We start from the raw sequence: 26,735 nt of genomic DNA, 5'->3' as shown, positions 1-26,735 counted from the left end.
GAAGAACCTTGATTTGACTTGAGGCTCCTGGTGCTATTGTGTGACCGAGCCCTGTGATTTTTGCCAAGACGTCACCTCCATGAGTCATCTGTGCACACAAGTCATCCTCAAGTGAGAGGAAGGATCACTACCAGTGAGCCCCTGGAATAGCGCCAGCGGGCGAAGCCAGCTGCACTGCCACGCTCCTCCCCAGGGCCAGACAAGTGTAGGTCCTTAAAAGAACATTCCACCAAATGTTTTCCCAACTTTAATATTTTACCATTTTGTCTTTATTTTTGACCTGTTAGTATGATTATGAGCAGAAATGAAGAATAACAAGGAAAAATGTAGAAAAGACAAAGCAAATGTTAACTGCTTTCTCTAGCTTGTCTCACTCATCCTCGCCTACTATTAGAACTAATCATTGATGAGGAGTTACTTACATGGCTTAATGGGGATTGTGAAGATTAGCAAGGAAAAGGAAGAACCAATGATTATTTCTGTAAGATATTAAACTAAGAAGGAATAGACGATCATAAGCCCAGACAATGACTTGTCACACAGACGGTCGGCACAACAGCCACTTGGGACAGCAGGTGCACTAACACCTCTGGCTTCTGTGCGGTGGGATCCTGCTATTTCAGGCTGGTGGGGCACACTTGCTCAGCAATTACTACACAGCAAATTGCTTTTACATTGAATGTGAAAGAAGTTCACATGCCAGTGGCTTCTAAATAAAAATAATGCACCTGTCATGTAATATTTGGTGACATTCAATTAATTCTCTTCCTACCATCTGGAATACACCTCCAACAAAGAGATTTGGTTAATAAAGTATATTTATTAACCGAGACTTAGTGAAAATGATTAGAAATGATATATATTTGATGATTATGTTAAGCAGAAGCAATTGCCAGATAAATTTTTAAATCCATTTCATTTTTTATTTTAAAAAATCACATCTTTTTTATACAATAAAAACTCTGTCACCAAATGTGAAGGTGGCCTTTATCTTACTGTTAATTTAAAGCCCAGTCTCATTCAGGAAGGCTCAGGTGTGAGGGGGAACTGCATCATAGACCTTTTGCTTGTTCGGGGGCACAAAAAATACTCTAGAGTCACCTGTTCACGAATTCATATATTTATATTAAAAATTCTCTTTCCTTGTCAGAGCTGCCTGAAATAAAAATGGAAAGAAAGTAACCTGAAGAGGGAATCAGGCCTGGATGGGATGAAAGCACACCAGGCGGGAAAGACAGTGGTGGGCAGCAAGATTCTCGAGGCCAGGGGAAGGAGCGCACAGGCGAGGGCAGGGAGCTGCGGAGTCAGCAGACCTCAGAAAGGGGGAAAGAGGGACTATCACGCAGGAGCAGAAACCTGAGACACTGCAGGGCCTACAGTGAAGAAATGGGATGATTGGGACAACGGTCAAAATAAAAGCAAAATGGAGACAAATGGTAAAGCAGCCTTTTAGAACATTCCACCCTGATAAATGAGAAAATACCAAAAGTCAAGTTGTCTTAATCATTACAGAAATGAGGGTCTTGCCTTGTCTACTTATCTCTCATTATGTGCCCCCAAATTTCCATATTTCTTTGTCTTTAAATTACATAAAATTTACTGAATAAATTTCCTTAACAACACCAACCTAAGGTCACCGCGATCAGTAGTTCCAAAATTCCACTGCAACCGCAACTAAAAATTAGGACACAGAATAAACAGATCGCCTTTAACAGAACTGATAAATTAAAAAGATACTGTAATATCTGGTATTAAAAGCACTGTATTCTTTTCTTTTATAGAATAAGGAGCTATAAGAATATAGAATAGTGCTTACCAAAAGGCAATGTGTTTCATGAATAATGAAAAATGGAAATGTGTTCACCAATTTCTTCTCTGCACATTTTAGTGTACTATTAAACCTATTAATGTTTTATAAGTTGTCTTTTTTGAAACACAATTCCAAGGGTCATCCATGCAAAATGAATTTTGATCTCTAACTCTACCTCACAAACTCAATAGCAGGAGTCTGAAAAAGGAGGGTTGATACTGAACTGAACGAATCAAAATCATAATTATCAAATACTACTCAACCTTGTCTACACTACTCTCCTCCAGTACTGAATTAATTAATTGATTTCTTCTCATGCCAGGCATTATGCTGGGTGTTGGAGATAAAGACATCAACAGACAGATGGGGTCCCTGCTCTCATGAAGCTTCTGCCCTACTGGGGACACAGAAAAAACCCCTTTGTCGGTGAATTTATCATTCTAAGCTGTGATAAGTGCTGTAAAGGTGAGTGTAGTGTTAAAGAAATAATAAATTATAACAAAAGGAACTGATTCTAATTGGAGCGTCAAGGAAGCTTCCTCTGAGTAAATGACTTTGAAGATGTGATAAACAGACAGAGGTTAGCCAAGCGAAGGAGAAAGTATTCCCAGCAGTGAGGACACCGGCCGAAGTTCTGAGGCGGAAGAGAGCTTGTTGAGTTGAAAGAACGGAAGAAGCGTGGTGCGTGCGGCTGGAGCAGACGGAAAAGAGGGGAGTGAGGGCAGAGAGGAGTTCAGAGGGGAGACTTTGGGCCATACTGTGCAGGACTTTGCAGGATATGGGATTTTGGATTTTAACTTAATGAGAAACAACTAATTGTTTTAAGCAAAATTGTTTTAAGCCACATGATTAATTTTATAAAGATCTATCTCTCTATAACTTGGTTATAGTAATTAGTAAGTTATAAAACTAATTAAGTAATTACTAATTACAGTAATTAGAAAACTAATTATAGTAATTACTAATTACTAATTATGGTAGTTATAAAACTAATTATAATTCATTTTATAAAGATCCATCTACCCTTATTATTCCTCCAAAATTACTTTTGCCAAAGTCACCAGTGACCTACAGGGACAATTTTACATGCTCACCCAAGGAGGCAGTGAATTAGAGCCCTGGTGTTCCTTCCTAATTTTTTACCTTCTGCATCTGTTTCCTCATCTATAGAATGGGGATAATAAGAGCAAAGAGTTGTTGAGAGGATTAAATGAGGTAATTCACACAAGCTCAGGGAAGAAAAATGCCTGTGTGCAGTAAATTTTCAATAAATATTAGCTACTATTATCTTATTTGACTTCTAAGCAACATTTTGAACATTTAAATACTTTCTTCTACTTGGTAACACATTCTACGATTTCCCCTGTAGGTCTCTGGATGCTTCTTCCTCTACTCAACTTCTGAATGTTTGTTTGTCAACTCACAGCCACAGGCCTTCTACCTCCAACCTGTCTCCTTCTGCAGTCCCACCCACTCTCACTGCCACATGCTCACCACCCCCGATCTGTAACGTAGTACAGACTTTTTCTGACCTCCAAGGTCAGATCTAATTATTCTAACTGCAGCTCTCAGATCTAAGATGCATGCCTTACATGCATCTCAAATTCATGGTATAAACCTCCATCCAAATTTGTTCCTCTTACAAAGTACAATGGCAAGAAACGTGACAATAATCTCCAACGCCACCTTCTCTCTCACCCCCTGGTCACCAAAATCGGTCGATGCTGTTTCCAAATTATATCTCCAATCCATGCACTTCTCTCCATCTCCACTAAAATCACCAGCTACAGTCATCTCTTGCTTGAGGACTGCAGAGGTCTCCTAAGCAGTCATACTGCATTTTCCATCCTGTATCTTTCACCAATCCACAGCAAGACATGAAATATGAAGAGAATTACAACAATTGGGATGAGGAAGCCAAAATCATTACATGTATTTCCTATGGCACTATCATATATATCCTATTGCTTTCAATGGAAAAACTAATAGAATTAATAAAATTAGCAACTAGAATCAGTAAGAGAATTGGGTAAAGTGATCAGATACTAAATAAAGACACAAAAACCAAGAGCTTTTCCATGTATCAGCAATATTCATGGTCCTATGTCTCTCCCCCAACACCTCTTCCTGAAACACCCATGCGTCCTCTGTAGGCCAGCTGAGCTGGCTGCAGGTCTTTCCAGACACAGGTGGTCCAACCAGAGGGGAGTCGACTTGACTCCCTACACTCAGAATGTGGACAAGAGACCCACTGAAGGCAGTTTGTTATTAGCACTGGCCTCACGAAGGTAAGCCAACTGGGAGGAGAGGGCACCATTTTGGAGTGGCCATTTTATACTAAATTTACCAAGAGCAAGCAGAGAGTCAGGCTGTGAGACAAGCAAGAGAACAGAGCAGTTTCACAGAAAGAGAGCTCATGCAGCCAGAGGAGAAAAGAGAGAGTGCAGAAGCGTCTTGGTTCTTGAAGGCTTGTTAGTTCCGGATTCCAACCCCTCTGAGGCCCAGCCACACTCTACTATATCCCAAATCAATGTGTATATTTAACATAAAACCAATCAAAATATCAATGACATTGACATTTTGGAATTAGGAGAACTGATACTAAATTCACAAGGAAGACAAAAATAAAAGCAAACACTTTTTCAATGCCTTACTATGTGCCAGGCACTGATTAGAATCCTCTGCATGATGATATCATTTAATTTTTACACAAATTCAATAAAATAGGTATTATTATTATTCCCAGTTCAAGGATGAGGAAATCAAAGAGTGGGTAATGATCCAAATGTAAACATCCAGCAGGTAGCACTACAAATGGATAAAAAAATGCAAGAAAACATTTACAAAGAAGAGTAATGAAACTGTATTTCCAGTGCTAGATGTTAAAATATATTATAAAACCTAAACTAATTAAAATAATGTGGCAGCAATAAAGTAATTAACAGACATAATACACACCCCTAAAATAATCTTAGTATAAAAGAATGAGTAGATGACAAAGAAGGTGCCATGAACAAACATGTAGGACATTATTATCGGCCACAGTATTGAGTGAAAAGTCGAGTTTCATCATCATCTTAGAATAGTCACCAAAACAAATTTTAGGTGGAAGAAAGGGTTACAATGTGTAAAAACAAAACAGACAATAAGAACTGATAGATGTAAGATGTAAGAGTAGACAACGTAAGTTGAGCACAGGAAGAAGAAATATGAGTGAATATTTAACTGATCTCTTGAAAGAACAGAATTTCAAAACAAAGACAGACCAATTGCCAACCAAGAAATTAAGAATTTCTGTACATCAATACATGATAAACATTAAAGGCAAACCTTAAGAAGGGAATAATATTTACAACATATACGACATAGGATTTTTACCGTGTGTGTGTGTGTGTGTGTGTAAATGTTTAATGTGATGTAGCTAAAGAAGTACAAGGAATAAAAATTTAAAGGGAAACAATATTTATTGATAAATTTCTGAACATTTTAAAAATGTAATACTTAAAGCTAGTGAGGGTAGAATAAAGATGCAACCACTACTTGTGAATGTGTTAAAAGATTAGAAAAAAAAAAACTTTGAGGAAAGTAATTTGAGTATATGTATCAAGAATCTTAAAAATTTCCATACTCATCAACACAATAATTCTAATTCCAGAAATCTAGTTTGAAGCAAGAACAAGAGCTGTGCTTAAATATGCTTGCTGGGGCCAGCCCCAGTGGCCTAATGCTTGAGTTTGGTGTGCTCCTCTTCAGTGGCCCGGGTTGGGTTCCTGGGTGCAGACCTACACCACTTGTCTATCAATGGTCATGCTGTGGTGGTGGCTCACATTAAAAAAAAAAAAAAAAAAAAAGGGGAAGATTGGCAGCAGATGTTAGCTCAGGGTGAATCTTCCTCAGCAAAAAAACCCAAGATTCTTGCCAAAGTATGCTGATTCTGCATTATATGTACTAAATAAAACAAATAAGTACAAACAAGTACATACTTATCAATTGCTACTTTAAACATCAATGGACTAAATGCTCCAATTAAAAGGCATAGGGTGGCTGATTGGATAAAAAATCAAGACCCATACATATGCTGCATACGAAAGATACACTTCAGACCTAAAGACACTCACAAACCGAAAGTGAAGGGATGGAAAAAGATGCTCCATGCAAACGGCAATGAAAAGAAAGCTGGGGTAGCAATACTCATATCAGACAGAATAGACTTTAAAACAAAAATTGTAACAAGAGACAAAGAAGAGCACTATATAATGATCAAGGGAACAATGCAACAAGAGGATATAACACTTGTAAATATCTATGCACTCAACATAGGAGCATCTAAAAATATAAAGCAATTATTAACAGACATAAAAGGAGAAATAGTTACACAATAATAGTAGGGGACTTGAACACTCCACTTACACTAATGGATAGATCATCCAAACAGAAGATCAATAGGGAAACATTGGCCTTAAATGACACACTAGAACAGATGGACCTAGTAGATATATACAGAACATTCCATCCAAAAGCCAAAGAATACACGTTCTTTTCAAATACACAAGGAAAATTCTCCAGGACTGATCACATATTCTCCATAAATTTAAGAAGATTGAAATAACACCAAGCATCTTTTCTGAACACAACAGTATGAAACTAGAAATCAACTATAGGAAGAAAATCAGAAAAGCCAAAAATATGTGGAGATTAAACAAAATGCTACTGAACAACAATTGGCTCAACAAAGAAATCACAGGAGAAATAAAAAATACCTGGAGGCAAATGAAAATGAAATATGACATGGCAGAATTTATGGCATACAGCAAAAGCAGTTCTAAGAGGGAAGTTTATAGCAATGCAGGCCTATCTCAAAAAACGAGAAAAATCTCAAGTAGTCTAACAGTGCACTTAAAGGAACTGGAAAAAGAAGAACACAAAAACCCCCAAATCAGTAGAAGAAGAGAAATAATAAAAATAGAGCAGAAATAAATGAAATAGAGACTAAAAAAAAAATAGAAAAAATTAATGCAACCAAGAGCTGGTTCTTTGAAAAGATAAACAAAATTGACAAACTTTTAGCTAGACTCACCAAGAAAAAAAGAGAAGACTCAAATAGACAAAATCAGAAATGAAAGAGGAGAAATTCAGCATACACCTCAGACATACAAAAGATTATAAGAGAATATTATGAAAAGCTATATGGCAACAAATTGGAAAATCTAGAAGAAATGGATAAATTCTTAGAATCATAAACGTTCCAAAACTGAATCAAGAAGAAATAGAGAATTTGAATAGACCAATCACCAGTAAGGAGATCAAAACAGTAATCAAAAACCTCCCCAAAAATAAAAGTCCAGGACCAGACGGCTTCCCTGGTGCATTCTACCAAACATTCAAAGATTTAGTACTTATCCTGCTCAAACTCTTCCAAAAAACTGAAGAGGAGGGGAAGCTCCCTACCTCATTCTATGAAGCCAACATTACCCTGATACCAAAACCAGACAAGGACAACACAAAAAAAGAAAATTGTTGGACAGTATCACTGATAAACATCGATGCAAAAATCCTCAACAAAATACTAGCAAATCGCATACAAAAATACATTAAAAAGATTATACACTATGATCAGGTGCAATTTGTTCCAGGGAAAGTTCAACATCTGCAAATCAATCAATGTGATAACACTACATTAATAAAATGAAGAATAAAAATCACCTGATCATCTTAATAGATGCAGAGAAAGCATTTGACAAGATACAGCATCCATTTATGATAAAAACTCTGAATAAAATGGGTATAGACGGAAAGTACCTCAACATAATAAAGGCCATATATGACAAACCCACAGCTAATATCATCCTTAATGGTGAAAAACTGAAAGCTATCCCTCTAAGAACAGGAACCAGACAAGGATGCCCACTCTCACCACTCCTATTTAACATAGTATTGGAAGTCCTAGCCAGAGCAATCAGGCAAAAAAAAAAAAATAAAAGGGATCCAAATTGGAAAGGAAGAAGTGAAACTGTCACTATTTTCACATGACATGATTTTATATATAGAAAACCCTAAAGAATCCACCAAAAAACTTTTAGAAGTAATAAATGACTACAGTAAAGTTGCAGGATACAAAATCAACACACAAAAATCAGTTGCATTTCTATAGACTAACAACAAAGCAACAGAAAGAGAAATTAAGAACACAATCCCGTTTACAATTGCAACAAAAAGAAGAAAATACCTAGCAATAAACTTAACCAAAGAGGTGAAAGATCTGTACAATGAAAACTATAAAACATTGCTGAAAGAAATTGAAGAAGACACAAAGAAATGGAAAGATATTCCGTGCTCTTGGATTGGAAGAATTAACATAGTTAAGATGTCCATACTTCCTAAAGCAATCTATAGATTCAATGCAATCCCTATCAAAGTTCCAACAACACATTTCACAGAAATAGAACAAAGAACCCTAAAATTTATATGGAACAACAAAAGACCCCGAATAGCCAAAGGAATCCTGAGAAAAAAGAACAAAGCTGGAGGTATCACACTCCCTGATCTCAAAATATACTACAAAGCTATAGTAACCAAAACAGCATGGTACTGGCACAAAAACAGACACACCAATCAATGGAATAGAATTGAGAGCCCAGAAATAAACCCACACACCTATGGTCAGCTAATTTTTGAAAAAGGAGCCAAGAACATACAATGGAGAAAGGAAAGTCTCTTCATCAAATGGTGTTGGGAAAACTGGATAGCCACACGCAAAAAAATGAAAGTAGACCATTATCTTACACCATACACAAAAATTAACTCCGAATAGATTAAAGACTTGAATGTAAGACCTGAAATCATAAAACTTCTAGAAGAAAACAGGGTGTACGCTCTTCGACATCGGTCTTAGCAACATATTTTCAATCACCACGTCTGACTGGGCAAGAGAAACAATAGAAAAAATAAACAAATGGGACTACATCAAACTAAAAGCTTCTGCACAGCAAAGGAAACCACCAACAAAACGAAAAGACAATCTAACAATTGGGAGAAGATATTTGCAAACCATATATCTGATAACGGGTTAATCTCCAAAATATATAAAGAACTCATACAGCTCAACAACAATAACAAAAACCTAACAACCCAATTAAAAAATGAGCAAAATACCTGAACAGACATTTCTCCAAAGAAGATATACAGATGGCCAACAGGCACAGGAAAAATGTTCAACATCATTAACTATCAGGGAAATGCAAATCAAAACTACAACGAGATATCACCTCACACCCGTCAGAATGGCTATAATTAACAAGACAGGAAACAACAAGTGTTGGAGAGGATGTGGAGAGAAGGGAACTCTCATATATGGTTGGTGGGAGTGCAAACTGGTGCAGCCACTATGGAAAACAGTATGGAGATTTCTCAAAAAATTAAGGATAGAACTATCATACAACCCAGCTATTCCACTGCCGGGTATTTATCCAAAGAACATAAAAACACCAATGTGTAAAGATACATGCACCCCTGTGTTCATTGCAGCATTATTCATAATAGCCAAGACTTGGAAGCAACCTAAGTGCTCATCAAGGGATGAATGGATAAAGAAGATGTGGTATATATACATAATGGAATACTACTCAGCCATAAGAAACGAGGAAATCCAGCCATTTGTCACAACATGGATGGACACTGAGGGTATTATGCTAAATGAAATAAGTCAGAGTGAGAAGGTCAAGTACCATATGATCTCACTCATAGGTAGAAGATAAAAACAACAACAAACAAACAAACACACAGAGACAGAGATTGAATTGGTGGTTACCAGAGAGGAAGGGGAGAGGGAGGAGGGCAAAAGGGATGATTAGGCACATGTATGTGGTGATGGGTTGTAATTAGTATTTGGGTGGTGAACATGATGTAATCTATGCAGAAATAGAAGTATAAAGACGTACACCTGAAATTTATGCAATGTTATAAAACCAATGTTACCGCAATAAAAAAAAATAAACAGAAACAAAAACAAATAGGAAAGACTTAAATTTCCAACAACAAAGAAATGGTCACATAAAATATTATATATCCATATAGTGAAATATTATGCAATCATTCAAAATAATACTTTAAAAGACTATTTAATATTCAAATTAATTAAACTATGAAATATTGCAGCCCTTGATGGTTATTCTCCCTTTTCATGTCTCTCTCTTTTTTTTAACTTTTCACTTTTTCTATAATCACTAGTAAAAGATGCAGCAACAGAGGGTTAAACATATTTCACATAATCTAGCTATTCACCCACACTGGAAAGAATCCAGAAAATGACATACAATCAATGAAGACTAATGTTAAGCCTCCAGCTTGGCTGTAGGATTACCATTGTACTTCCCAATCGTCTGCCACCCTGGCTAATTGAAAGTTGGCATGGTTACTCTCATGCCAATTGGCATTGGCCACAGATAAATTGCTGTGATTTTTGAAATCATAGTTATTATTTTACTCCATCTGTTCTGTTCATTTTTCAAGTCAGCTGTCAAATCAAACAAGTCCTTCCCAAAAGTTGTATATATTTTACATGTTACCAGGGTAAACGAAACAATTGTATTACATGCTGATGTCCGTAGAATTCTACAGGGTGAACCAAGAGAGAATCCACAGGAAGTAAGGTGACATGTTGACAGTTGTTTTAGAGTGCTGATGGGAAAGTGCTATATTTATAATAACAGTGTTTAACATTCTTGCATTAGTTTTGAATACTAGGCATAATTGCCAAGAAAGCTTTAATAGTGAAATCCTAAAAATACATTTCAACTCTGACCTGCTTTTTCCAGTTGTTCTGGTCTCAGTTTTACTTTAGCTAAAATTAATAAACACATGAGACTACGTAAAAAAGTACTAAATCATTTCTTGGTTTAATTATTTGATACACTGTATTTCTCTATTCCCATTCTAATTAAGAATTTCATTTTTCTATAATATTTTCCTATTATAAATGAAGGCTCTCTGCTTTCAAATATGAAAATATCTTTGACACAGTCTCCAAGTTCCACTATGTAAACATAACTTTCAGAATTATACCGCAGGTCATGGGAGAAGGAGAAGGAAGAAAAGAAGTTGCTAAATTTATTCAACCTTTTTACTCTTGAGTTTAACTGTTATATTAAAATGAGAAAATTTCATATCATTTGTGTTCAATTTACTACAGAAGTGGCCCCAGTTTTCACCCCTCCACATATCCACACCCCTTGCAATGTGACTCTGAGGCATATATCATCAAGAGGTCGCATCTGCTTCCCACCCTTGAATGTGGGCTGGGTTTCGGACTTGCTTTGGCCAACCTAACATGGCAGAGGGGACGGCATGCTAGTTCTGAGCTGGGGGCTGTAAGAGGCCTTATATGCTTCTGTTTGCTGTCTTTGGACCCCTGCCTTTACCTTCAGAACACCCCCAGTATAATTGTTGGAGGATGAGAGATTGTTTGGAGTAGACATGTTGTCTGTCCGAGTCCAGCTTAGACCAGTCACCCTCAGCCAATCCATCAGCTGGGAAGAGAAACGTGAGCCAACCTAGACAAGATCAGCTGAGACCAAGGAATCCTGAGCCAAGTCTCGTCTAAACTGCTAAACCACAGAATCATGAGCTAATAAATGAATGTTGTTTTAAGCCACTAAATTTTGGGGTGATTTATTACACACCAGTAGCTAACTAATATATTCTTGTCTTTTGTTTACATATTTAGAAGGAAAATTAAGAAGTATTATTAGGCAAATAAAAAATTAGAAATAGTTATATCAAATCTTTTTTTCTTAAAATATCAATATTTCAATTTTTTTTCATATTTTGGCTGTTGGGGATATTAACATCTATTGAGAACCTTTCACTTACGGGGTACTTATTTAACTCCTACAACAATCCCATGAGGTAGAAATTACCTTTATTGTACAGAAAAGGAGACTGTGGTAAAGAGAGAAGGAACATGTCCAGATTCACACAGCTGGCAAGGCAAAGCTGGATTGGAACATGGAACTCAGAGATATGTGAATCCATTTATTCTGTAACAGGTCACCATTAGCTCCACAATGAACTGTCAAGTCTAGGCTCTCTTTGCAGTGGCACTTCAGAAACTGGGAACGTGTGTTTCCTCCTGAATGACCCAAAGGCTGTCCCTGGAATGTTCTGAAGAATAGTTTATGCATATTATATCGACTTACCCACTTGGCCTTTTTCTCATTCTCTAACAACTTTTTAAATGGCCAAAATATCACAGCTACCTTTCAAACTCTCAACTCAAGTTCTATGTGCAATTACCATAACTGAATGAAAAATTGACTAATGTAAAGCGAAAATATTTTCCAGTGTAAAAGGTCTTGATTTATTCGAAGCCATAATTGTTGTTTCTAGTAGCAAATGATTACTACTGATTGCCTGATTGACTACAATCTCATGATATTTAATGCAAGAAGTCAATATTTTAGTTATTTACTGGCAGGCAAAGTCATTTATTTGTGGTACTCGTATAAAAATAGTCTTAACTTCTATCTTTGGTTGTTATCAATTGAGTAGGAAATTTAAATCAACCTGTGAGAAATCAATAAAATGCTACTGAACAAATTGTCCATCATGCTCATTAGCCTAGCATCTATGTATCAGGACTATACAGGATACGTCACAGGTGCTGACACACGTTTAAAACTGACAACAAAAAGCAACAGAATAACAGGAAACAGATTCAGTGCTGCTCTTTAATATCCACTTGACTAGAAACCAAAATGAAGGATTAAGCAATGAAATGGATAGGCAAGGACACCTCCCCTTCCTCCTACCACATCTTCCAAAGCAGCCACCAAATGCTGCATGTCGTAGATAAGGTCAACACTAAGCTTAAATATATTTTATGTCAGGCTGGCCTAGGAAAATCTGAATTATGTCATCGGAAAATTACCTGATGTTGATTGCTAATAGAAGAAACACAAATGACTGGATACATGGCTTAATTATAAATAACCCCAGAAAGTTTTGGAGTAGTAAGGTATACTTGTATTTTAGCCTAAGTTATAATAGACATTTTACTAATTTATTCATTTAAATATCACATTTTATACAGAATTCTACAATAATGTGTGGTTAAATAAATCAACTAAGAATAGGTGTTAGTGAGACGTTTTTCCAGTGGAATTGTCAGGCAAAAATATTTGCAACAGCTATAAAGCCAGAGTAATAAATATTTAACACAACGTTATGATTTAAAGATCTTATACATCATTTCAGGACCCAGATAAACTCTTAACAACAAGAAAATAAGAATCACAAGTCACTGGAAACTTACAACAACCATCCAAAGCTTTAGGAGATGAATTAAAGCAGGAACCACATGTAGTTGGTAGTTTTGTGGTGGCGTTTCTCGTTATTAGTTTAATTCAGAGTAGAAGAAAAGATCAGTAATCAAGATCGCAGTAGGTAACGCCCATAAGTTTAAGTGAGCGTTCATCCAAACCTCCCTAACCATGAACTCCCGGCTACAGACGCGTCAAGTGTTGGGCACTGTCCACACCTCCTGGAGCCGAATGGTTCATGAAGAAAGACTCATTTTATTGTTCTTTTTTCTCTCACTAAATTTAAGAGATCTTCAAGAGGCCAGATAGTTTTAATTCCTCAAATGGAAAAGTTCCACCACTAGCTGAAACATCTGAGATCCTTGCTACTGTACATGCCCATGTTAACTTAAATGTCACTCTCGAGTGAACCAAAATTGATGACATTTTAGTTAGAAAATGTAGGAAAAATGCCAGGAAAAGTGTGGCATGAGCAGCAGTTGCCACTGGATGCTTCTCTCTCACAATCAGATGATATTTAACAATAAAGTGCAGCAGAATCAAGTTTAATGCTGAAGAAATCAGATGATATTTAACAATAAAGTGCAGCAGAATCAAGTTTAATGCTGAAGAAATCAGATGATATTTAACAATAAAGTGCAGCAGAATCAAGTTTAATGCTGAAGAAATCAGTTGTTAAACTTTAAGTCAGTCAGGGCTTGAATGACAACATAAAAGAATGATAATTTTAAAGGCAAACTGGATTACATGATTTGAAGTGATTACTTAAAAATAATGAATGCTGTAACCAAGCAGATGCTTACGTCTGCTTTTCTCTTTGCTGCTTCTTTTCATAAATGTAAACAAGTAACATTCCTATTTTCACAAAGACCTAAAGTAAAAGCCAGGCTCAGGGTTTAGGGACGGAGGTCACTTCAGTGAACTCTGCCAGACAGCCTCCTTCTCACGTGATGCTCAGACCTCGGTTCCTGCATGTACACTTGGTCATAGGACAAGGGTTTGGCTGCTCATTGCACAGAAGGCTGACGGTTTGGGGACAACTGTCACCTCAAGAGTGGACTCTCTGTTTTGCTCACTACTGGTAGTACCCTATACCATACCTACAATAACACTGGAGGAACTAAGGAAAATCCCCCAAAGAAGGGAAGTTTAAGACCACTGCTATAGAAACAGAGAAGCCAGAACATAGACCCCATCCCTCTGGTTTCGTGAGCGATGCTGTTAGAGTGACGCTCACCCGACTCCGCCAGCCAGGAATGCGGCACTGGGATGGGCGTTCCCGTCGTCTGAATGATAAACCGGAGCATGGCAAACCTGAAAACAGCTGGCTTCTGGAGAGTCCTGCCAGCATAAGTAACTAATTTTTGAGAGAACAAACTACATCTTCAAACAATTTTCCTCTCGGGACTGACTCGGCTGAATTGTGTTTGCTCAGGTAATATATGAGTTTCTGCCCTGTTAGAAGCTGCTGTGGACTCAGGAATACACTTTCAGATGCGGTCCTCTATACTTGTTCAGGTCTCACGGGTTCTCCTCTGGACTAAGAACAGAATGTCCGACATTGAAGGAACCACTTGGTCAGTCTGGTTTAAGAGCTAAGCTGGCCTCACGGCTAGTTTTCTAGCCACATATCACCTGACTATCACCTGAAAATCAGCTGTGGTATTGTCTCTTTGACAGTTGATGAACTTTCTCCTTTTTTTGTGTGTGTGAGGAAGATCGCCCCTGAGCTAGTATCTGCCAATCCTCCTCTTTTTGCTGAGGAAGACTGGTCCTGGGCTAACATCAATGCTCATCTTCCTCCACTTGATGTGGGACGCCGCCACAGCATGGCTTGCCAAGCAGCGCGTCGGTGAGGGTGAGCGCCCGGGCCCCGAACCTTCGAACCCCGGGCCATCGCAGGGGAGCACGCGCACTTAACCGTTACGCCACCAGGCCAGCCCCCAGGACATATTTTTTTTAACATAAAGCTTATTACATCAATCTTGCATCTGACTATAAACCATTTGAATTGTAATTCTCAAGACTGTCTTTCTATTTGATGCTTTATTTCTTCCTGATATCTCAATGATTATCCATAAATATTTTCACCGTATAGTAAAATTGACTATTTGAAGGCAACAGTTAATAGACATGAGGAATTAGAAGGAAAATCTTTGAAGCCAAACATATTGGGTGTTTTTCTACATCTCATAGCCTGTGAAAATCTATTTATTACTGAGCAATACCAACTATATATATAAAATATCAAAATGATCACTAAGACATTAGTGAGATGGTGACTTTAAATTACAGAGAATATATCTGTTTTCCTTGCTTATTCTCACTTATTCCTACAGGTAAAGTCCCATGAACAAAACATGTGTAAATAAAGCATTTATTTAAAGGCATGGCCTTGCAATGACTGTTACTCTAAAACAAAAATATTCAAGAGATTTCTAAGAAGAGAGATCCGCTTTCAAAAAATAGACATCACTTAACAGAATTCTCCTCAATTATATGATTACTATATGGCTCTGCTTTTTTCTCCCTCACAGTTTTGTAGAAAAAGTAATTTGCAAGTAGTTTACAACATGTGTAATTTGTCTGATAATTATAATAGATGCTCATTGTGTCTATATATACTTCCTGAAGGAGCAAATAGCTGATCACTGCCCAGAAGACTAAGTGCAGGCAACACAGTCTAACTGGAGATGCACCCTCCCCTTCCAGCCCTCCTCTGGCTGTCCAATTACAGGATATTTTACCCGACAAAGGAATGACACTGTGTTTGTTCTATTTAAAAATAAAACTAGACTTATGAAATGCAGAAGGATTCAAATGATTGGTGGGGAATTTTGGATGGCTAAGGCATTTCTGTTCTCTGTACTTTCAGCAGAAAGCTGTAAATTTTTCAAACATGGTTGCTTGAATGTTGAGTTAACTGCTTCCCTCTGCTGCAATCTGCAGCCCTCTCCACACAGGTTCTCTGCCTCTGAGTCTGGTAACCTGCAACCCTGCAGAGTTTAAGGCATTCACTATAACCCCATCTGGGATATTGCACAATCCTTGTGGTTTTCCTACTCTTTGCCCCTACCTTTTAAACGATCCCTTTAATAAACTCTTTCAAACTATTCTGAGTGTGCCATCTCTTTTCTGTTGGACCCTGACAATTACAGTTAGTTCTTATTTATTTCCTTAGGAAAAATTCCACTGATACCCCACGTATATGTATAAACAAAGCATTTATTTAAAGACTTGGCCACTTAGCGCATCAATGATGTTATAGCACAAAAATATAATGCTTAATAAATGTTTGAATCATTTATATATCAATGGAATGCATTTAACTAGGAATATCTAGATATAACTATCAACCAAATTTAGAAAGATTTCTGACAATCATCAAGATATTAAGTCTACATTAAATGAAGCAAATATTTAAAATTATTTCTGCAAAGTTATTGAATTGCTTATATGGAAAGCAGAAAGCAAGTTAGATATTCCACTTCAAAATATTTTCAAGAACACAGTTTATTTTTACAGACGTGTATGTAAAGAGAAATACTTACCTTTTCACCAATTTCTCCTTTGCTGCCTTCAAAACCTTGCTCTCCCTGTAGAAGAGGAATACGATGTGTAAAATAACAGGCATACTACTTTTAACACATGTAATTCATACAATAATAATGTTTATAATAATGAAAAATCAGTAGTTATAAATAAAAACCATTTCTAATATGTATGCTCTAAACCAATATTAAGTTACATTAAATTTAAATATTCCTAAATACTGAAGGAGTAATTCTCTAGGGTGTGAGCTGCATCTTCACTACTTCCAATGCAATTTACTCTCCATCAACCTGAATTCCTCCATATACAGCACCTTTCTCATAGGCGTTTTGAGAACTGAATGCATCAACATAGTGCCTGGCACAGACTAAGTCAGCTGTTATTGTTATTATTCCTATTACTCTTTATTTCACTAGATCCAGTAGGAACAGCCTCCTCAAGCTGACTTCTATAGAACACTGTTCCAGAGAGAGCCATGTGATGAACGAGTTCAGGTTGGAACCCCGGGTTCTGGCTCCAGCGCTGACACCAGCGCCATGCCCTCCACCACCCAGATCTCCTGCCTCTCAGTCACGGAAAGAGGCTTGGCTCTCAACCACCATGTTTATTCTAAAAGGTTTAAGTTCTCTGTGCTTCAGCTAAACTCTCTCTGATCTGATAAGCTTATTTTCCCACGTAATTCTGTACAGATATTTATAGTACTGATGTTTCATTCATATAGTCAAAAAATATTCATTGAACATCAAACATATGTCAGGTGCTCAGGACAACTCAGCCAGCAAGTCAGTGTCGGGGAGGGATCACGCTCACCCCTCCAGCCAAAGCAACACTCGGCAAACATTTCCTGAGTCCACTGAGACAAGGGAGGAAGGGTTCCTTATCTCCAGTTTTTCCTGTAATGCTTCAACACGGTGACACTTAATACAAGTAAAATCATATGTTAGGAAAAAATGCCAGCTTTTTACTATATGTATAGTCTTTGTGTGTATATTATATATAATGTGTACGCATACATGTACACACATACACACACTATTAAATAATTATTTCTGCTTCATCTACCCTCAAAAAAGGTACCAGGAAAGAAAATAGGTTAGTATTTGGGTATATTTGCCACTGAATGCACGATCTACCTTTTTTTCTAACATTTTTCCTAAGATATAGGCTTTCACTTGATCTGTTAATTCAAGCTGACACTGAAGCTGCTACACTCCCCCAATACATCAGCCACAATGTCAGTGTGATGCAGCCACCACAACCAGCTGCTGGAAAGTCCAAAGCCATTTCCCAGCAGATAAATCTGCACATCCCTTGGCTTGCAATGCGACTCGCAGACGCAGCACATCCCGTATCAATGGGTTTTGTCTAGAACTGCTGTGAAAAAATTCAGAAGCTTGCCACTTCATCGCTGCCAGTTCCATCGTATTATCTTTATCAAGCCAAGTAAAGGAAGCATTTTCAAAAGCTGTAACTATAAATAAGTACATATCTTTTTCATGGTAATTTTTAGCTACAGAGAAAAACCTAGATGCTATAGTAACTTCTGGCATCTTGTTGCTAAGACCTATAAAACTTCTCCAGAGAATGGAAATGACATGCTTGGCTTTGGTGGGCATCTGATACTGCATCAATAATGCTCTCCCCTGTGGTGGGATTACCTGGGTGGTATCATGACAGCTGGCTCCACCTGAGGTGGCTCCCCACCCCTCCAGGAAACTGGAACAGACCAGTCTCTGTGTTTCCAGCTATGCTGGTCATATACAATCACACTCCTTCCCAGGAGGAGAACACAGCCCTTGGACGGTAACGGGGTATAAATGAAGTTCATCTTGGTAAAGACAAAGATACTAGGCACAGAAAGAAGTGGCCTAGTCAATGCGAAAATCCTTATTTATTATGAATTTGTCATTCTGAAAGATATTTTTTGAAGAGATTAGCTGTAGCATCTTTGTAATGTTTAATATTTTATGTCATTATAACTATTATGTTTAGCCCAATCAGGGATAAAAAGAAAGATAAATAAGAAACAACAATATACAGTCAAAGGCAGTAAAAACCATTCCATTCTTCATTTTAGACTCTGACTCATAACAGTGAAAACATTTCCAGAGCAGCCATGCACGATCCCACCGGCCCCAGGAAGCACCACTGCTGACTTCTCTGGAGACGCACGCTGCTGAAGCTCTGGGACAGAGCCCCCTCCTCGAGTGGTCCCTTTAAGACGGGACTGCTTCCAGGGTTCTCTCTTCTCTGTGGAAAGACTGGTTAGCAGCTTTCCAAAAGAGTTTTTTGGGGGATTTCAGTTTCATAAAATATGTTTTCTGAATCTTCACTGTATTATGTGCAAATTCAATTTTCAAGATGTTAAAATTCTTAACTTAGGTGAAACATTGAAAAACTCTTTACCTTTTGACCAGGTAAGCCTGGAGCTCCATGTAAACCATCTTCACCCTAAAAGAAGCATAAAGGATAAATTTTACCAGCCATAAAAGACAAATGACTAGAGAAATGTTTGCAGTCTTGAAGAAGCAGCCGTAGCGTTGCAGGGAAAGGTGGCCTCGGGCTGACTGTCGACCAGGCGCAGGGGCTCCGGCGAGCCCGTACCCCACAGTTGCAGGTTAGGACTTTCACTTAAAACGTAGGAAAATGGAGTCTCTGAAAGGTTCGGTAACATGCTCAAGGTCACACACCTACCCAGTGGCAAAACCCAAGATTTGAACCGAGGTCTCTCTAACCCCACAGCCGTGTTTCCCCACAGGCTATGCAGTACCCTTATTTCATTTTCTCTCTTTCAACCCCCTGGTCATAAGATTAAAGTCTGACACAAGCTTTTTATGGGCACACACTGTTCACACAACAAACCTATCGGGTAGACACTATTATGACCATCTTATTACAGATGATTACACAATCAGTAGGAGATAAAACTGGAATTATATGAACCCACACACTTTCAGCTCTGTGCCGTAACCACCTCCCTACACTGTCTCATGGAAAAGATTGAATTCTGGCTTGTAAGTGACCTCATCTAAAAACTGAATATATCTATATATTATATACGTATGAGCATGTTCACTTTCTTGTTCATTCTATTGGTTGCCTTTAAATCAGTTTTGAAGACAATGCCATTTTCCTTGCAACAATAACTTGGGAAAGTTTTTAGTTCTTCCCATTCATCTGGTTCCTATCTTGGGTAAAAAGGTTTTCAGCAGATGCTTATCGATTTCCATTACTGGAATTCATGGGCCATCTCTTTGACAAGTCTGGTTTGTAAACAGCACACCAGCTAGAAGGTGATACTCCTGGGAGAATGTGCATATTCTCAGTGGAGTCTTAGGAATTTAGCTGCTTATAGGAATTGACTTTGGCTCCTGACTTTCTGGGTTTACACAGCTCAAAATAATTGACAATTCTATTGACCTCCTTTATTTCTAGCTAGCACTTATAATTCATTTTTAAGACAACAGTTGTTAAAGCGTTACCGAGAATGAAGTTAGATACCATTTCTTAGAAATTTTAAATAAAATTCAAATATGTGAAGAAAAAAATCACATGTTCAAAATTTAAAATAGCAACAACATATTCTGTCTAAAATTAAAGAGATTTTTATTATTTCATTAATTAATACATTTTGGAAAGTTTTAGTCATTTTTACCAGAGGTGTACTGCTATATACATGCACACATATTATTTTAAAGACTAAGGCAGTTCTTAAATTATCTAAGTGCTTTATAGTATAACTGCTATCATCACAGAATACAGTAAACACTAAAAGCAAAACTTTGTTGCAAAATGTAATTGTGTTGAAGCATCAATAAAATATAATGTACTTATTTATGTAATAAATATATTTGTTATTTAAAAAATTGTTATAGTTCTAGACCTCAGGCATCCCACAAATGTATTAGAAACTTCCCATTTCATTTGATAAAGTGATAGTAAAAGCACATTAAGTATTTGACGCCAGAGAACATTCTACGGAAATTAAGCTTCTGTTACTCATCGCAGAAATATGTCCACTTGTCCATAAGGAGCAGAATTATTTTCATCAGTTGGTCCAATACAATGTTTTATATCATATTACAAGTTACACACGATAACAAGATGTGGCATGTAATCCAGTAAAGCACACTGATACAGTGTACACACCAAAAAGACTTTTTGGAAAAAAAGAAAGTAGTGACCGTATCTCCTTCTCTTTTCTTTGCTCACAGCCCACTCCTACGCACTGTGTGCTCCAAGCACTGGCACTTTTCAAGTCCCACTTCTGGCAGATGTCAGGTTAGGGTTACGCCCAGAGTTGCTGTTAATTGGGTACCAAAAATCTCTACAGCTATGACATTAAGACTATTTCACTTTCTAATGGACACAGGTTTTACGATTTTTTTTTTTTTTTAAAGATTTTATTTATTTATTTTTCCCCCAAAGCCCCAGTAGATAGTTGTATGTCGTAGTTGCACATCCTTCTAGTTGCTGTATGTGGGACGCGGCCTCAGCACGGCCGGAGAAGCGGCGTGTCGGTGCTCGCCCGGGATCCGAACCCGGGCCGCCAGTAGCGGAGCGCGCGCACTTAACCGCTAAGCCACGGGGCCCGCCCCGATTTTTGCAATTAAAATGTTGTGTTTTCCTATGGCCAGTGTTAATTGGTCACTGCTCTTTCCTGACTAGGAATTTGCTTTGTAAACATAATTCAAAACTCCAAGATAACCAAGGGACACCACTGATTACTCTCACAGGAAATGAGTCAGCTCCACACAACACACCAACATGTGAAAGATTTGAGGTTTTGAGTGGAGACTTGAAGCTTATTAAAGTTTGCAACTTTTGTATTCAGAAACCTATTTATTTTCTTCTCATTGATTTTCTAGAAGTTATCAAAGATATCCTACTTAGAAACTTATAATCATTTAAAATAATTTGTGATTTTTCTAGTCCTTGAGTGATAAATTAGCATATTTGTTTTTGTCTCTCTCTCTCTCAAAAAAAAAAGATTTTTAAAGTAACATAAAAATTGTGGAAGAAAATAGTCTTAAAGACCAAAATTTTAACAGATTAATGGACAAAAATGTTTCTATTAGGACTTTATCCAAAATCTAATTTTAATATCAACAGAATGAGCCCTTCTTCATGCTCACTCAATCGAAGTGTCAAAGCTCTCATGCCCCATGCAGCTTGGGGCCAAAATTGAATCCTATCTACCAAATAAACACCTGCCTAGAATTACTGGACAGCAGACATCAGTTGCTTTTTCTGAACTCCTTGCTGTCCCTGCTTCCTCCCAGTCTCAGCACAAGGAAGAAAGAAGAAGCTTACCCTTTGGCTTCCAATTAATATTTTAGCCCATTGTTGAAAGAAAATTACAATCAATGTTTTCCATAGCTACCATAACTTTCAAAACTTGTTTCTGAGGCATATACTTCCTATTACAGGGTTATCTATCAAAGGGCCCGTGGCCCTTTCCTGTTATAAATTCAAGCTACAGACAGGCAAATGAACATCTGTCATATCAAGCAGGGCCACATCTAACATCGCTGCTGATATATTGTTGCCATGTTATTGCTGTAAGACATAGCATATCTTCAACTTTACGGAGCAATCTAAAGCACCCTTTCCAGAATTCAAAGTAACCCTTTTGAAAAGCTTTTGGAGAAAGCTTAGTGATTTAGGGCCAGCTGGTGGCTTTCTGAAAAACTGATCAAAGGATTTCATTTAACCTCCTTTTTATTACTGCACATTTCCCTGAAGTAGCACAGCTAGGCATAAAAGATAAATGATTAGTTTTCCTGATTCCTTTGACATTGGAATCAATGTCTTCTCTTATTATGCAGGAAATACATACTGTCTGAAGGACACTTGATGGAATCACACTGCCTAGAGCTATAGTTTGCAAACCTAGTACAAATGAAACCAAGCAAAGAAAGGCAGAATAGAGGCCGGACTGGTGGCGCAGCAGTCAAGTGCACGCGCTCCACTGTGGCGGCCTGGGATTCACAGGTTCGGATCCCAAGCGCGCACCAACGCACCGCTTGTCAAGCCACTCTGTGGTGGCGGCCCATGGAAAGTAGAGGCAGATGGGCACGGATGTTAGCCCAGGGCCAGTCTCCCTCAGCAAAAAGAGGAGGATTGGCAACAGATGTTAGCTCAAGGCTGATCTTCCTCAAAAAAATAAAAAAAGAAAAAAGAAAGAATAAACAGGTAAATGAAAATTTGCTAATAACTAGACCTAAGCCCTGAAAACAGAAAGTTATATATCACGTCGTAGTGATTTTTTTCTTTAACAAGTTATTTAGCCTTTGATTAAAAAGTCTGAGATCATATTATAACACTGCTTCCATATTGAAAAATTCAACTTGACCAAATTTCACTTAGAGGATGTTTTCCAGGAACATAATCTTCTGTATGAATTGAATGTACACTTGGAAATATATCAATATTTTCCCACTAATTAATTCACATTAATAAGAGAAAATTTACTTAAATTGAACGTGGGGTGAAATAGCTGGAAGAAACATCTGAAGTGGAACGCCAGAATTCTAGCAGGAAAACCAATAAAAGAGGCAACTAAAAGTAAATTTGATTTTGATTTTGTGTATTGCTAACTTGACCTCTACATTTCTGACTACAATCCTGCTTTATTTAGGCAGTAATCTTTAGAAATTGAATTTTTATATAGTTCTTAAATTGTTGGCACTCAATTAAATATTTCAGGAAAAAATAAAACATATCTCCTATTTTTTTTTCAGATATTTCATCTAATCTGAGTCCTTTTATTTCCTTCTATTTCCTGTATTTTTTCCTTCTATTTTCTGGGACTTCATTCCAAGAAATAAATTGTCAAGTTAAAAAAACACATACTGCACAGGGTTTAAAGTTTCAAACTTTTGAATTCTTTGTATTCATTGGATCCTTAATGCAGCTAACACATGGGGATATATTATTACATTTATGCTCAGGATAAGGCAAAATTTAAAACATTCTTAATCATAAAATGAATGAGATCCTATTATTACTTATTGTTATGGGTCATTTCAAAGAAGGGAAAACCAGCCCACCAAAGGTAAAATATGGTGGATCCACGTCTTAATCATAGTAATGTACATATGCGGAGTGAGGAGCAGCTGAACCCAACATCTACTGTCTCAAAAACTACCAACCTGAGTGTACATGTATGTGTGGGGACAGAGTATATTCAGGTGCACATAACTAGAAAACAAGCATTCTTAAATATAGGGACAAGTGTAAATTCATATATTTATGCCCACCACCTCCACCAAAGAATCTGTTGAGGTGCTGACTCTACCGAAAGCTTCTTAAAGTCAGGCACTTTTGCTGTTTGGTTTGCATCGTGGAGAGTAAAACAAAACAATTCTATATGTGGATACTGAAACAATGCTTTCTGAACCCAAATTAATGTGGTCCAAATTACTACCCATTGCTCTCATTTCACACACAAAAAATCTTATGGGCCTTATACATGACATCCCCTTGCACCAGGTCAAACCTATTCAGTAAACCAATCATTTTTTAAATGACAGTTTGGAGTCCCTTAATATTATAGTCACTGTTCTCTGGGCACACTGGTCAGTCAATATGTCTTTAAAATGTGGCACTCAGAATTCAGCACATCACTTCAGAAATGGTCTCACCCCCACAGAATAGAGAGCAGGACTGTCATACACACACACACACATCCCTCGTTCTGGATACTACACAGTACTTCTATTAACACAACTTGCTTTTCTAAAGCTAAATTGCTTATGTATACATTGAGCTTGTAGTCAACCACAACCATAACGTCTTCCTTTCAAAGGGAACATATTTTACAGTCCTCTTTACAGTTAACTGCAAATTATACTGAGGTATTGAAATAAAAAACAAAAAACAAAAAATTTTGAAATGGTTTGGAGAGGTAAACGTTTCTTTCCATACATAGCAAAGTTAGGGAACTGAGCCTTGGCCAACGTTGTAGAACCCATTACAAAATCTGGGCTCCTATGTGATTGTGAGGGTTTTCTTAAAGTGGATCTGTCAAGGACAAGTGCTGGGGCTTTTCACTTTATTGTGAGACTAGCTGTAAGACAGTCTTTAAGTCATTTAAACTTGATGCTTCATGAAACTACTAGAAAATAGAAGACATTTCACGTGAATCGTCTACTGAAATATCTAGAGTAGAGTAAGTGACATCTGAATCAAGTATTCTAACAAGGGAACGATGATTTAAGATATAAAGAGAAGGACAGTGTCATCAGTAAGCTCCTAATTGAGGACACTGAGATATCAGTAACTGCAAACTATTTCCTGTCCAAAGTATTCCTCGTGACGAGTAATTTATAGTCCTACTCCATATCAATTACTTCTCTGGAGCCGAAATGCACTAAGTCATCGGTTACTTATCTTTAGCCCTGAGGTAAATGGTTGTGAAGATATGGAGAAAGAACATGCCTTAGCAATGCTGTAAGAAAGTCAGGAGATATTCGAACCTAGTTTGGAGAAAAAGAGAGGAAGACAACCTGGAGATTGACACCGGACAGAGAAGGGAAAGCACAGTTCCTGCAAAGGAAAATGGGAAGCAAATTTGGAGCTGCACATACTTCTCTCTATTATATTTCATTCCAGGAAGCAACGTCTGTGAGCTCTACTAGGTAGATGAGGGATCTTGCTGTCCTCCTGTCTCCCAGAAGTTTGCTTTGGTAGAAAGTACAGAAGATGTGCACTGAAGCGTCGCTGCCGTGGGGGCCTTCTCCAAGCCTCCCTCAGCACGGTTCCCAACAATCTTCCCTATTCCTCTTCTCTATTGGCCTGGGGCTAAGTCCACTTGAGTTCTGAACAACTCAACAAACGTTTATCCAGAACCAGTCAGGTGCCCTATGCTGGGGTTCCAGGGATGAGAGAGATAACAAGCCCTTGTTCTCCAGGAGCTCACACTGGGGACAAAGGCACAAACTACCTTGGTAATGTGAATAAAGTGCTGTGTGAGCAGATCGAAGGGGCCGTTAATTCTGCCTGGTGGCCAGGAGGACTTCACAAAAAAGATGCAATTTTTCTTGAGCTTTGAATTTAGTAATCTGTGAAAACGCAGGGATGGTGGGAGGGAAGAAAGACACCAATTGTCTGTGATCATCCTCTGGAATCTTCTGCTGTGACCCAACAGCTTCATTCAGTCCCTTGCACTGGCTCTGGCTGTGCCTGCCTTGGCTGGCTAAATGCTCCTTTAGACAGAGCTGCTTTAAGAAACCTCTAATATCTGAAATTGTAGATGTCTTTAAATTCACTGTTGAGTATCTCAGCAATCTACAACAACAGTAATATAATTAGCCACTAAACTATGCAGAGAAACAGAGTGTGTGTGATCTTTTTTATGGCAATATTTTAATATTTATGTGCTAGATTGTCATAGCGTGTTAAATCAGATCAGAACATTAGCAGACTAGGTTCTTGAGATCTGGCTAACTGCTGAGCAAATAAGTCAAGTGCCTGGTGCCAAATCCATTGCATGTGTTGGGCTTGTCATCCATCTGTTGTGTTCTCTGCCAACTGCTTGACTTGGGGTGCGAGTGGAAGGCATTAGAAGGGAACAAGAAACCGTTAAGAAATAAAATCAAGTGCAGAGGGAGCAAGTTTCTTTTCTTTTCCTGTCCTTCTATTACCTCTGTCCTTCTCTGGTTCCTGCTTATTTTAGTACTATACTGTATCAGTACACTGCCCACAGATAAGAGGATTACATGAGACTTACTTCCGATAAAGGCAGTCATTTTTCACTAATTCAAGTATCATTCTCGTAACTTTAATAAGTGGAGCCGACAAGTAGGTTGACAAAACTGTTTTCTTTGTAGTCATTTTTTCTATGAATATTGGTTATGATAAAAGTTCAATCCTATCTCCAGATTTGACTCTACCTTCACTTGTTGCAGAATATTCTGAAAAAGAGGCGTATACAAGTGATTCTCTGTTTAAGAGGTATTTTCTCTAACACACAGCTCATATTTGTTTTACAAATCTTGACAATTTCATAGGAAGGAAACGGCCCATTGTCAGAAAAAAGCTGTTGTCTTTTTTTG

The 26,735-nt window shown here is 37.7% G+C and overlaps 1 protein-coding gene across 3 annotated transcripts in view; it reads right to left on the bottom strand.

Annotated features, from left to right (window-relative positions):
- Nucleotides 1–26,735, bottom strand: part of COL19A1 (collagen type XIX alpha 1 chain) — a 297,117-nt gene that overhangs the window by 205,332 nt on the left and 65,050 nt on the right. For all 3 annotated transcript variants that reach the window (XM_014782544.2, XM_087437889.1, XM_087437888.1), the window contains 2 exons: nucleotides 19,084–19,128; nucleotides 16,677–16,721 (listed from right to left, as the gene is read on the bottom strand). In XM_014782544.2, coding sequence (XP_014638030.2) covers nucleotides 16,677–16,721; nucleotides 19,084–19,128 — 90 coding nt within the window. The remainder of the gene's footprint in view (nucleotides 1–16,676; nucleotides 16,722–19,083; nucleotides 19,129–26,735) is intronic.

This window comes from Ceratotherium simum, chromosome 13 (genome assembly GCF_057802395.1).
Source record: "Ceratotherium simum simum isolate JZ-2026a chromosome 13, ASM5780239v1, whole genome shotgun sequence".
Taxonomy (NCBI): Eukaryota; Metazoa; Chordata; class Mammalia; order Perissodactyla; family Rhinocerotidae; genus Ceratotherium; species Ceratotherium simum.
This window is presented reverse-complemented; position numbering and strand designations above follow the sequence as displayed.